This window comes from Oreochromis aureus, linkage group 22, assembly GCF_013358895.1.
Source record: "Oreochromis aureus strain Israel breed Guangdong linkage group 22, ZZ_aureus, whole genome shotgun sequence".
Lineage (NCBI taxonomy): Eukaryota > Metazoa > Chordata > Actinopteri > Cichliformes > Cichlidae > Oreochromis > Oreochromis aureus.
The window spans coordinates 26,983,724-26,997,286 of record NC_052962.1 but is presented as its reverse complement, the minus strand read 5'-3'; the positions used below and the strand labels follow the sequence as shown (position 1 = coordinate 26,997,286).

Genomic DNA, 13,563 nt, shown 5'->3' with positions numbered 1-13,563 from the left:
ATGACTGTCATGGATTTGGGTGATCCAAATGTAGGTGCAGAAGAAAGTCTTTAACTTCCCTTAAGTACAGCGGCAGTGGATGTTGTTGGAAATTCAACGACCTTAAACCTGCAGGCAACCATCCTCACTGACCACACCATCTGTGACGAAGGACTCATCTCACCTGGTGTCCTGCAAGCAAACAATCATATTCTTTAGAACACCAACTTATTTGCTGTCCTAAAACCTTTTTTTTCTGCATTTGCTATAGAACAGACCCCAATTTAGACAATCTCAGGCTCCCTCCCCACTGAAGAGGTGACATTCAATGTCCCACTTGTCAGTCTGGATAGCCCTGACCATCACCCGAAACACATTAATATCATGAAAGCATATTTTTTTAAAATGGCTAAGCAAACGTGGCCAATAACTTTCATTCTGATGATCTGCAGAATGATTTGGGCACAAAACAAATTTCACTGTTCAAAAACTTGCAGACTATATACTGTGTGGACAGTGTGGACTGATCATATCCCACAAACTAAGTTTGTGCAGACTAAACTGTCTTTGTTTGTATTTACTTACACCACATGTCTCTTTGGATTAACTGGAGTCATCAGCAACAGCATAGCACAGTCAGTTCTCAAGTCTAATAACAGAAGACAGGAAAAGATCAATAAAGAAACAACTTCCCCAAACCAAAGCACAAATGAAACAATAAGGAAAACAGGTTGATCTAAAGTATAATTAAAGCTCAGCCTGATTAATATAAATGTCACTGACAATTATTAATATATTGGAAAACCAAAATAGTTACCATTCAGTTGATGACTTTCTGTCCAACAGCTTCTTTTTACAGACTTGTAAGGCTTTGATGTAACGTGGGGAGTGCTGGTCCCGAGCCTCAAAGACAGTAAGAAGCAAGCAGAGGGAGAAAAAACAGAAAATTATTTAGAAACTGATTTGATCCTTAATGGCTGTGCAGCTGTTATAACTTACAACACAGAAGGTGAATGTAGACCTCATACAACCAAATTAGACTAATACATATAGTATTAAAAACATCTATTACTGTGTCTGAATGTGTGGCATTAGCACTGTTAGTTTAGGCCTAAAGAGATGTGTTTAAAGAAAAGACCACCTAATTTAAATGTAATCATTGCATGCTTGTTAAAAGCTAACTTCCAATAAATAAAGTTTCTAATAAGCACAATTACCAGATAAACCATATGGGAGTGTTTATATGTGACATAGGCAACCCCAACATGTTTCTGATGATTCAACTGTGGGATTTAAATTCATTATTTAGAAGAATATAGAAGAAGCTATAAAGCCAACCTAGAGTTTAACCATTTAACAGGCCACTAATCTGGTTTATGGCTTTGGATTTTCACAACACAAAAATGTGTCTAAACACATTATTTTAACAAAACAAATACTGTTCTTATTATTATTGTTTAAAATGTAATTACACAGATATGTTTGTTAAATGTAAAAGTAGTTTGCTTATGGCTATAGGGTAGATTTGACATTAATAGATGCCACAGATGTTCAAAAGCTGCCACAAAGCATTAAAAGAAATACAGGGGAATAAACACTTTATAAACACAAAGTTTTATATGGACTGAAAACAAGCCCCCCAAGCTGCATCTTCCGAAAAGGTTTTTTCTAGGCTCTTAAATAATAGCTGCTCACTTTTCTATTTCAAACAATTAAAAGAAAATTTCACTTTTTAAAACTGTGGAGTTAATTTTAAGTAACATGAGCAGAGAGGCAGCAGCAACGCTAGGCTAACACTAGCTAGCTAGCAAGATAATAAACCTGGTGCTAAACTGAGAGAAGGCACAAAAACAGTTTGAATAACAGTAAACATTTACTCACCAAATCAGCATATAACGTAAAGAATCACCGCAATAACAAGCGGCGCGATAAAGCCATTCTCCACAAGGACTTTCTATGAAGTCCGTCTTGGATCGCCAACGAAGAAGAATAAAACCAGCCAAGAGCAGATGATGTGTGTGAAGATGAAGCAGGGCAGCACGGGGGCGAAAGGAGCGACGGCAGTGAGGCGAGAAGAGATGAGAACCAGCGTCACGGCCTTTTAAGATCTGGCGTTTATTTCGTGAGAAAAATGTAAACAAAAATCAACCCAATAATTTCTTACAACTTAAACATAATCGAAAGTTAACTTAATCTCATTTAACAAGTTCAAAAAGTGGTTAAAAAAAAAAAATCATTTTAAACCCTTCCATCGTCCCATGTGACATTTGGCAAACAAAACATTTCCAGCACACCCCTCCAGGCTGCTCTTAATCCCTAAATTTCTCCTTGTTGGACTAATAAAGGTATCTTATCTTATCTTAATTATTGGGAGGATCCAGAAGTTAACAAACTAATCACTTTTACAAACCTTTTCCAAAAGTAAAATTAATTACAGATTTACATAGCAAAACTAGGTAAGCATATTCTTACTGTTATAACAAACAGGACTTTTTAACAAATGTGCATTTTTATTGCAGGGAATAGGTAAGGTTAAAGTTTAACAACAAACACTGAGCCTCACTTTTGATATTCGCACACAACATGAAAAAACGGAGATCCAAACACTGTCTCGCAGCCTTTTCTATTAAAATACATCATATAGCACTAAATCTGGTACCTGAACACAGTGAAATATCTTCATTTTTAACATATTTATGGCTGTCATGAACCAGCATCTCTCTGGTGTCACAAGTGTTTGTTTTAATACCTGTGCCATGACGTCATGAGTCTGCACACAGACGTCGTGTTGAACAGATGGCGCTGTGGTGAGGTCAGAATAACTAAGAGCTGATTACGCTCAAAACGGAGACTTTTTTGATTGTAAACAGCCTTGAAAGTTAAATGTTGCTACCAGGGGCGTCATAGTGGAGGCAAAAGTGATGCTCAGATAAAGACACCCACGGAGCCAAAAAACAAAGGCAAGAGAATCGGGCCATGCCGTCAGAAGTTCTGACAGCCTGTTCTTTGTGGGCGTTACCTATTTTCAATCAGCCAATGGGGAGCGTTGTTGTGGGCGGGGCCGGTTTCAAAGATGAAAGGTAAGAGAATCAGGCCGTAACATCAAAGTCAACCCAAGTCCATAAATAGCAGGTGAAACCCACACTGGACAAGCACGTTTCTTACTTACAGTCACGAGCGATTCACTGGATGAACTTTTGTTCTGCTACCCTCAGTTTTATTTCAATATCTGATTCATTGTAACACCGTAGCTTTGTTCCAAATGTCAAAAATGAGCAACCTAAAAGCAAAACCAGAATTTGTGTGCACTCTGCCAAAAAGTGCACTGGACAAGCTTATTCAGGTTAGGAAAGCCTTCCAAAACACTCTCTCTGAAAATCAACTTTTAAAAGAGGGTACAAAGACAGCCAGACAGCAAATCAAACAGCTGATGGCCCAAATTTCACTGGTGCGTGCCAAGCTGGACCAGTATGAGATCCAAGCTGGAAAACTCACTGATGAATCAGTGTCACGCAAAGTGGAAATGAGCAGCGCCACCAAAGAAAAAGGGGATCAGACTTACTCAGGTCAGGAAAAGACCATCACCTTTGACCTTGAGATGAACCGTCTGAAACAGCAGCTTCAGCAGAGGGACAGCGAAATCCTGATCCTCAAACAGGAGAAGGACAGTCTGTCTGTCGAACTTGCACAGCTTCAGACACACGAGAAACCAACATTTGTGTGCACTCTGCCAAAGAGTACACTGGACGACCTTATTCAGGTTAGGAAAGCCTTCCTAAAAGCTCTGTCTGAAAATAAACTTTTAAAAGAGGATTCAAAGACAGCCAGACAGCAAATCAAACAGCTGATGGCACAAATTTCATTGATGCGTGCCAAGCTGGACCAATATAAGATCCAAGCTGGAGAAGAAAGAGAGGATCAGACTTGTTCAGATCAGGCAAAGATCATAACCTTTGACCTTGAGATGAACTGTCTGAAAGAGCAGCTTCGGCAGAGGGACAGCGAAATCCTGATCCTGAAACAGGGGAAGGAAAGTCTGTCTGCTGAGCTCGCACAGCTTCAGAAACACGAGGTCTCTCTGAAAGAAACTCTGCGGAATGAGAAAACACGCAGAGAGAATCTGGAGCAGGAGAAGAAAGTCCAGCAGGAAGAAAATAAGAAAGTCCTGGAAGAGCAGAAAGTGGTGAAGGACACAGAAGAAATGCAGAAAAAAGCGGACGAGCAGACCAAAAGAATTAGCGGAGGCAAAGACAGAGGCAGTAGAGGCGGCAACCCCAGAGTCGTCCTCATCAAAGGCTGAAATATCAACACTGGAGAAAACACAGAAAATGGAGGAAAAGTTGTGTGTCAACAGACTGATCCAGTTGGTGGTTTCTCAGGCCATAGAAAAAGTCTCCTCTAAATACAAGCTCTTCACAGAGCGCCTCACTCCTGACTGCATCAGCGATCGCCTGATTCAGAAAATCTGGCCTGAAATCGAGCTGAAACATTTGGATCTGTCCCCAAAACGGCTGAAAAATCTTGACAAAGCCATTCTCAAGGATCTATGCATAGCACACAGCTGCAAGGACAAACATTTGATTATGAAGCTGAGGGAACAGCTTGATAATATTACTGTCCCAGCCTTCACCAAAAAGCTGCTGTCATTACCAAGAAGAGTCCTCAGTGTCTCTAAACACAGAGAAGAGTACAAGGATGTGGTGAAACACGTCACTCAAGCTCTGGTAATGCACGCTATGAGCCAAGAAAATGAGACGGCAACATGGCGTCCAGGAACATCAGATTTTATTATACAGAGGCTTTCCCACAAGATCTGGAACAAAATTCTGTCCAAACACTACAAAATGTCCTTGGAGAACATTGAACAACTCGCCCTGTCAGTATACAACGAACTCCATGACAGGTGGGATTCTCCAGGACTCTTAATGAAGTCAAGCAACCCAGTGGTTGACGAAGCAATCGTCAAAACCTTCAAAAAACATGCCAAACTGAGGAGCCGAAACATCATCTTTAGGGCTTTCTCGTGTGCACGCTAAAATTCAACTGACACGTGCATGCGATTATGTGACAAAACTCTTAAATTGGCTTAAAATATTCATTTAAATTGGGCATCTAAATTTAATTTTCAAACCAGAGTGGTTAAAGAGAACCACTCTTCTTCTCCCAACTTCCTTCCCTCATCACCAACTGGCGAGGCAGATGGCCACCCCATCCCAGAGCCTGGGTCTGCCGAAGGTTTCTCTCTTTTTAAAAGAGAGTTTTCCTTCCCTGTCGCCAAAGTGCTTGCTCTAGGGGTTGGAGTTTTTGTGCATTATTGTAGGGTCTTGACCTTACAATATAAAAGCACCATGAGGGAAGTGTTGTTGGGGTTTGGTGCTGTTTCTTAAATCAAAATGTCCAATTACAACAGGACATTTTGAGTTAAGAAACGGCACCAAACCACAAAACAAAATTAAAATAAAAAAAAAAAAAAAAAAAAAAACTTTGAATTTGTGTTTTGTTTTATTGGCTGTAAATTTGCTAAGAATGTCATAAGATTAGAATTGTGTGTCTCAATATCATGTATCATAGCATCACCCTGTAGTTCAATTTGAAGTGGATGTCATAGTAATGTCTTTCTGTATGTGTGTACAAACCGGTGGTGAAAAAACACCGGAGATACTCAAAGTATAACCGGTGTTTGAGGTTAGCTGGTTCCATTTGTTTAGATATTCTACTTTCCGTGTTCCAGATCCCCAGAATTGATATTTTCACCGAATGGTCTTTTCTGCCTGCCAGTGTGTCAAGCAGTTTTCAAGATTAAACACCTTGGCAAAGACAAAAAAGCTCCCCCCTCTTGGAAATGCATCTATGCCTTCATAACAATATTATTTTCAGACAACAATTAATTATTTTAATTTTGAATAGAAAGCCTTCAAGCTGGTTTTATTTAGATTTATTTAGATTGCATTCACCCTCAGACTGACACATCTGAATTAAAACTGATAAACAGGATTTTAAAGGAGGGAGCGATGGACACTGAGCAGCAGATCAGTCCGTGTAGAAACAGGACATAAGTTTAAGGAACAGGAGGATCATTTGATGTTGTAATGGTTTAACACACAGTGAAATGATTTAATGCACAGCAGAAAATGCATATTCAAATTAATCACCACATTAATATGAGTAATGCCTTCAGACATTATATCTGTGGATAAATCAGGCAGAAGGTCAGAGTGCTACAAAACACAGCCACGTGATCTAGATTAAAACATTGTGCATGACTCGGTCTCTGTCTAGTCGTCCTGTGGATGTCAAGTGCACATCAGGAGTAGAAGTTCTCGGCCAGCTTCCTCATTCTTTTATTGCAGTGTGCTGATGGGGCAGACGGACGGTGGTCTGCCATCTTTGCTGCAACTGCAAACATACAAAATCCCACCTCATCTTCAGGTTGCTGCTCTGTGCTGGCACCTTTCAGCTCATCTTTGTAAGGGTTGGAAGGAACACTTTATAATAAATAACTTTAAGTATTAGACTGTGGACGTAAACTGCAATAACACAGGCAGCTGTGATTAAAGTGTACATGGGCTCTATCACAAAATCGGGAGGATGTGTGCTCAACTTCCAGCACCACACAGCACAGAGGATGCAAATATCAGTCAGTATATACCCGTGATAGAGCGCAGTCCTGCACCGCGTCTTCCCCTCGGCCACATTAAACCAGCCCAAATACCCAATGAGGCCAACAGCGGCTCGATAAAGCCATTCTCCACCAGGACTTTCCATGAAGTTCATCGTAGATCGCCAAGCGAAGAAGAATAAAACCAGCCAAGAGCAGATGAAGTGGGCAAAGATGAAGCAGGGCAGCATGGAGGCGAAAGGAGAATGAAATAGTTGATGCTCATTTTCATCCACTCAGGCCAAACAGATCCATTTCCAGCTCTGCTTAAAGTAGTAGCATCAACTTAGATTGTCTAACTAAACACAATGAGGCAGATTACATGGACGTTCATAGAAACCTTGTCTGGTAGCGAGGGCAGTGAGACGAGAAGAGATGAGAACCAGTGTCATGGCCTTTTAAGTTCTGGCGTTTATTTTGTGAAAAAATATAAATAAAAATCAACCCAATAATTTCTTACAACTTAAACATAAACAAAAGTTAACTTAATCTGATTCAACAGGTTCAAAAAGTGGTCAAAAATCATTTTAAATCCTCCCGTCGTCCCAACTGACATTTGGCAAACAAAACATTTCCAGCACACCCCTCCAGGCTGCTCTTACTCCCTTAATTATTGGGAGGGTCCAGAAGTTAACAAACTAATCACTTTTACAAACCTTTTCCAAAAGTAAAATTAATTACAGATTTACATAGCAAAACTAGGTAAACATATTCTTACTGTTATAACAAACAGAACCTTTTAACAAATGTGTATTTTTATTGCAGGGAATAGGTAAGGTTAAAGTTTAACAACAAACACTGAGCCTCACTTTTGATATTCGCACACAACATGAAAAAATGGAGATCCAAACACTGTCTCGCAGCCTTTTCTATTAAAATGCCTCATATAGCACTAAATCTGGTACCTGAACACAGTGAAATATCTTCATTTTTAACATATTTATGGCTGTCATGAACCAGCATCTCTCTGGTGTCACAGGTGTTTTAATACCTGTGCCATGACGTCATGAGTCTGCACACAGACGTCGTGTTGAACAGATGGCGCTGTGGTGAGGTCAGAATAACTAAGAGCTGATTACGCTCAAAACTGAGACTTTTTTGATTGTAAACAGCCTTGAAAGTTAAATGTTGCTACCATAGTGGAGGCTAAAGTGATGCTCAGATAAAGACACCAACGGAGCCAAAGGAAGGAGGCAGCCGCAGGTCTCTCCCAAGGATGGAACGCAAGATGAGCTCATACAGTGGCAATTAAACGTTATTCAAACAGCAAATAGCTTTTATCGCTGTGGTTGGTTTTAAGATTGATTTAAAAATTTTCTAAACAGGAGAGTTCAGCTGTTTCAGGAGAGTTCAGCAGTAAAATGAAAATAAGAAGGGTAAATAAATAAAGGTAAGAAAAAAAAAGAGGGATGTGACAGACTTCATAATAACTTTGTACTTGAAAATTGTATCTGTGACAGCTCATTTGTTGAAAATTTCTGAATGAATATCATTGATATTACAATTTGATTTGTATACATCATTGCAGAATGAACCAACATGTTTTGAGATACCTAAATGATTAGTGGTTACGTTATTATCAATCTTAAGAGCAGATATACGGTTTCTTCTTTGGTTTCGTTTCTCAAGAGCAAAAAAGTAACTAGAATTTCTTTCACCTAGTTCTAGCCATTTTGCTTTGGACCTTATAAAAGCCCCTTTAGCCATGTTAATGTATGCATCATCTATTTCTTCCTTTAGTCTGTTCTTATTGGTACTCTAGCCATAAGATTGTCTGGAGGATCATTATAATCCCCTCCAAGAATCATGTGGGCTCCCTTGTATTTTGATTTTTAAAAATCAATGTTGAGTATTGCAGCATCGACAGCGATCAACTCGAAGGAAAATGACTACGGAGGCAAAAATGTCCTTAGTATTTTGGGAACTTTATTCCACATGAACACGCGGCAAAACTTTCCTCATGGGTGCCATTTTTGTTGGTGGTATACTTCTTCTTAGAGGCGTGATGACGCAGCATACGTGCCCTTACAATGAACAGTGCCTCCTTGTGGTGACAACTAAAATACTGTCTCTGTTAAACATATTGTACAACATGAGTACACACAATGAATATCTTAACAATCAAGTTTCTCAGATAATTGTATGCACATAGATTTGGCCTAATTTGGGACTGTATAAATTAACTAGATTAACTAGAAACTTGTAAGATACTAAAGGTATAAACACCTAAAGAAGATATTCTCAAAAGGGAACACTAAGTTTTGAGTACCTAAGTAAAATTTATCAGACTGTTTTTTTGTTTTTCAATGAAGTGACCCATTAAGGCCCGTTTCAAACATGAAAGGCAAGAGAATCGGGCCATGACGTCAGAATCTCTGACAGCCTGTTCTTTGTGGGCGTTACCTATTTTCAATCAGCCAATAGGGAGCGTTGTTGTGGGCGGGGCCTGTTTCAAAGATAAAAGGTAAGAGAATCAGGGCGTAACATCAAAGTCAACCCAAGTCCATAAATAGCAGGTGAAACCCGCACTGGACAAGCACGTTTCTTACTTACAGTCACGAGCGATTCACTGGATGAACTTTTGTTCTGCTACCCTCAGTTTTATCTCAATAGCTGATTCATTGTAACACCGTAGCTTTGTTCCAAATGTCAAAAATGAGCAACCTAAAAGCAAAACCAGAATTTGTGTGCACTCTGCCAAAAAGTGCACTGGACAAGCTTATTCAGGTTAGGAAAGCCTTCCAAAACACTCTCTCTGAAAATCAACTTTTAAAAGAGGGTACAAAGACAGCCAGACAGCAAATCAAACAGCTGATGGCCCAAATTTCACTGGTGCGTGCCAAGCTGGACCAGTATGAGATCCAAGCTGGAAAACTCACTGATGAATCAGTGTCACGCAAAGTGGAAATGAGCAGCGCCACCAAAGAAAAAGGGGATCAGACTTACTCAGGTCAGACCAGAAACTTTGAAGTTGAGATGAAGCGTCTGAAACAGCAGCTTCAGCAGAGGGACAGCGAAATCCTGATCCTCAAACAGGAGAAGGACAGTCTGTCTGCCGAATTTGCACAGCTTCAGACACACGAGAAACCAACATTTGTGTGCACTCTGCCAAAGAGTACACTGGACGACCTTATTCAGGTTAGAAAAGCCTTCCTAAAAGCTCTGTCTGAAAATAAACTTTTAAAAGAGGATTCAAAGACAGCCAGACAGCAAGTCAAACAGCTGATGGCACAAATTTCAATGATGCGTACCAAGCTGGACCAATATAAGATCCAAGCTGGAGAAGAAAGAGAGGATCAGACTTGTTCAGATCAGGCAAAGATCATAACCTTTGACCTTGAGATGAACTGTCTGAAAGAGCAGCTTCGGCAGAGGGACAGTGAAATCCTGATCCTGAAACAGGGGAAGGAAAGTCTGTCTGCTGAGCTCGCACAGCTTCAGAAACACGAGGTCTCTCTGAAAGAAACTCTGTGGAATGAGAAAACACACAGAGAGAATCTGGAGCAGGAGAAGAAAGTCCAGCAGGAAGAAAATAAAGTCCTGGAAGAGCAGAAAGTGGTGAAGGACACAGAAGACATGCAGAAAAAAACGGACGAGCAGACCAAAGAATTAGCGGAGGCAAAGACAGAGGCAGTAGAGACGGCAACCCCAGAGTCGTCCTCATCAAAGGCTGAAATATCAACACTGGAGAAAACACAGAAAATGGAGGAAAAGTTGTGTGTCAACAGACTGATCCAGTTGGTGGTTTCTCAGGCCATAGAAAAAGTCTCCACTAAATACAAGCTCTTCACAGAGCGCCTCACTCCTGACTGCATCAGCGATCGCCTGATTCAGAAAATCTGGCCTGAAATCGAGCTGAAACATTTGGATCTGTCCCCAAAAGGGCTGAAAAATCTTGACAAGGCCATTCTCAAGGATCTATGCATAGCACACAGCTGCAAGGACAAACATTTGATTATGAAGCTGAGGGAACAGCTTGATAATATTACTGTCCCAGCCTTCACCAAAAAGCTGCTGTCATTACCAAGAAGAGTCCTCAGTGTCTCTAAACACAGAGAAGAGTACAAGGATGTGGTGAAAAACATCACTCAAGCTCTGGTAATGCACGCTATGAGCCAAGAAAATGAGACGACAACATGGCGTCCAGGAACATCAGATTTTATTATACAGAGGCTTTCCCATAAGATCTGGAACAAAATTCTGTCCAAACACTACAAAATGTCCTTGGAGAACATTGAACAACTCGCCCTGTCAGTATACAACGAACTCCATGACAGGTGGGATTCTCCAGGACTCTTAATGAAGTCAAGCAACCCAGTGGTTGACGAAGCAATCGTCAAAACCTTCAAAAACACGCCAAACTGAGGAGCGAAACATCATCTTTAGGGCTTTCTCGTGTGCGCTAAAATTCAACTGACACGTGCATGCGATTATGTGACAAAACTCTTAAATTGGCTTAAAATATTCATTTAAATTGGGCATCTAAATTTAATTTTCAAACCAGAGTGGTTAAAAGAACCACTCTTCTTCTCCCAACTTCCTTCCCTCATCACCAACTGGCCGAGGCAGATGGCCACCCCATCCCAGAGCCTGGGTCTGCCGAAGGTTTCTCTCTTTTAAAAGAGAGTTTTTCCTTCCCACTGTCGCCAAAGTGCTTGCTCTAGGGGGTTGGAGTTTTTGTGCATTGTTGTAGGGTCTTGACCTTACAATATAAAGCACCATGAGGGAAGTGTTGTTGGGGTTTGGTGCTGTTTCTTAAATCAAAATGTCCAATTACAACAGGACATTTTGAGTTAAGAAACAGCACCAAACCACAAAACAAAATAAAATAAAAAAAATTAAAAAAAAAACAACTTTGAATTTGTGTTTTGTTTTATTGGCTGTAAATTTGCTAAGAATGTCATATCAGATTAGAATTGTGTGTCTCAATATCATGTATCATAGCATCACCCTGTAGTTCAATTTGAAGTGGATGTCATAGTAATGTCTTTCTGTATGTGTGTACAAACCGGTGGTGAAAAAACACCGGAGATACTCAAAGTATAACCGGTGTTTGAGGTTAGCTGGTTCCATTTGTTTAGATATTCTACTTTCCGTGTTCCAGATCCCCAGAATTGATATTTTCACCGAATGGTCTTTTCTGCCTGCCAGTGTGTCAAGCAGTTTTCAAGATTAAACACCTTGGCAAAGACAAAAAAGCTCCCCCCTCTTGGAAATGCATCTATGCCTTCATAACAATATTATTTTCAGACAACAATTAATTATTTTAATTTTGAATAGAAAGCCTTCAAGCTGGTTTTATTTAGATTTATTTAGATTGCATTCACCCTCAGACTGACACATCTGAATTAAAACTGATAAACAGGATTTTAAAGGAGGGAGCGATGGACACTGAGCAGCAGATCAGTCCGTGTAGAAACAGGACATAAGTTTAAGGAACAGGAGGATCATTTGATGTTGTAATGGTTTGACACACAGTGAAATGATTTAATGCACAGCAGAAAATGCATATTCAAATTCATCTCCACATTAAGATGAGTAATGCCTTCAGACATTATATCTGTGGATAAATCAGGCAGAAGGTCAGAGTGCTACAAAACACAGCCACGTGATCTAGATTAAAACATTCTGCATGACTCGGTCTCTTTCTAGTCGTCCTGTGGATGTCAAGTGCACATCAGGAGTAGAAGTTCTCGGCCAGCTTCCTCATTCTTTTATTGCAGTGTGCTGATGGGGCAGACGGACGGTGGTCTGCCATCTTTGCTGCAACTGCAAACTGTTAGGAGGCCTGGGTCGTTGACCCAGGGTTTTTGAGTTTGTTATATTATTCATAATTTCTAGTCTTTGGTTTCTTTGAGTTCTGTCTTATGGTTTATGTCTCTGTCGTCTCTAGTTGCTCTGTCTCCCCTGTCAGCTGTATCCCCTTGTCTAGTTCGCGTCTCTGTGTATCCTTAGTTGCTATATCCCCGTGTCCAGTCAGTCTGTGTCTGTAAGTTCAGTCTGTGTTGTGTTTCCTGTTTTACTTTGAAGGTCTCTGTCTTTTCTCAGTGTGTTCAGTTTACGCTTCTTTGTCTCGTTAGTCCTGATTTGCCCCAGCTGTGTTTCCCTCCTGTTGCCCATTCCCTGATTACTCCCTCTGCGTATTTAAGCCCTGTGTTTTCCTGTGCTCTCTGTCGCGTTCTACCGTTTATTATGCTGTGTGTTTTGTCTGCTTGCCTGAGTTTATGTTTGAAGTCTTAGTTTTGTTACCTTTTTGAGTTCACCTTTTTGCCTCCGAACGTCTGCACTATGGGTCCACCATTCCTGCCTGCACACAGCCTACACCTAACACAAACATACAAAATCCCACCTCATCTTCAGGTTGCTGCTCTGTGCTGGCACCTTTCAGCTCATCTTTGTCAGGGTTTGGATGGAAGACTTTAATAATAAAGATTAAAGTCTATAGTACTATAATAAATAACTTTAAGTATTAGACTGTGGACGTAAACTGCAATAACACAGGCAGCTGTGATTAAAGCGTGCATGGGCTCTATCACAAAATCAGGAGGATCTGTGCTCAACTTCCAGCACCACACAGCACAGAGGATGCAAATATCAGTCAGTATATACCCGTGATAGAGCGCAGTCCTGCACCGCGTCGTCCCCTCGGCCACATTAAACCAGCCCAAATACCCAATGAGGCCAACAGCGGCTCGATAAAGCCATTCTCCACCAGGACTTTCCATGAAGTTCATCGTAGATCGCCAAGCGAAGAAGAATAAAACCAGCCAAGAGCAGATGAAGTGGGCAAAGATGAAGCAGGGCAGCATGGAGGCGAAAGGAGAATGAAATAGTTGATGCTCATTTTCATCCACTCAGGCCAAAAAGATCCATTTCCAGCTCTGCTTAAAGTAGTAGCATCAACTTAGATTGTCTAACTAAACACA

At 40.6% G+C, this 13,563-nt stretch overlaps 1 protein-coding gene across 1 annotated transcript; it reads left to right on the top strand.

Annotated features, from left to right (window-relative positions):
* Positions 1-3,108: 3,108 nt before the first annotated feature.
* On the top strand, positions 3,109-11,002 carry LOC120435533 (protein Hook homolog 3-like). The gene is made up of 2 exons (XM_039605310.1): positions 3,109-3,545; positions 9,588-11,002. The coding sequence occupies exons 1-2, from the start codon at positions 3,242-3,244 to the stop codon at positions 11,000-11,002; spliced, it is 1,719 nt and encodes a 572-aa protein (XP_039461244.1). The 5' UTR covers positions 3,109-3,241.
* Positions 11,003-13,563: the final 2,561 nt, after the last annotated feature.

Coding starts and splice junctions, on each gene's coding strand:
- LOC120435533 (XM_039605310.1), top strand. CDS start 3,242: ATGTCAAAAATGAGCAACCTAAAAGCAAAACCAGAATTTGTGTGCACT. Junction 3,546..9,587: donor AGGGGATCAGACTTACTCAG/GTCAGGAAAAGA, acceptor AGACTTACTCAG/GTCAGACCAGAAACTTTGAA.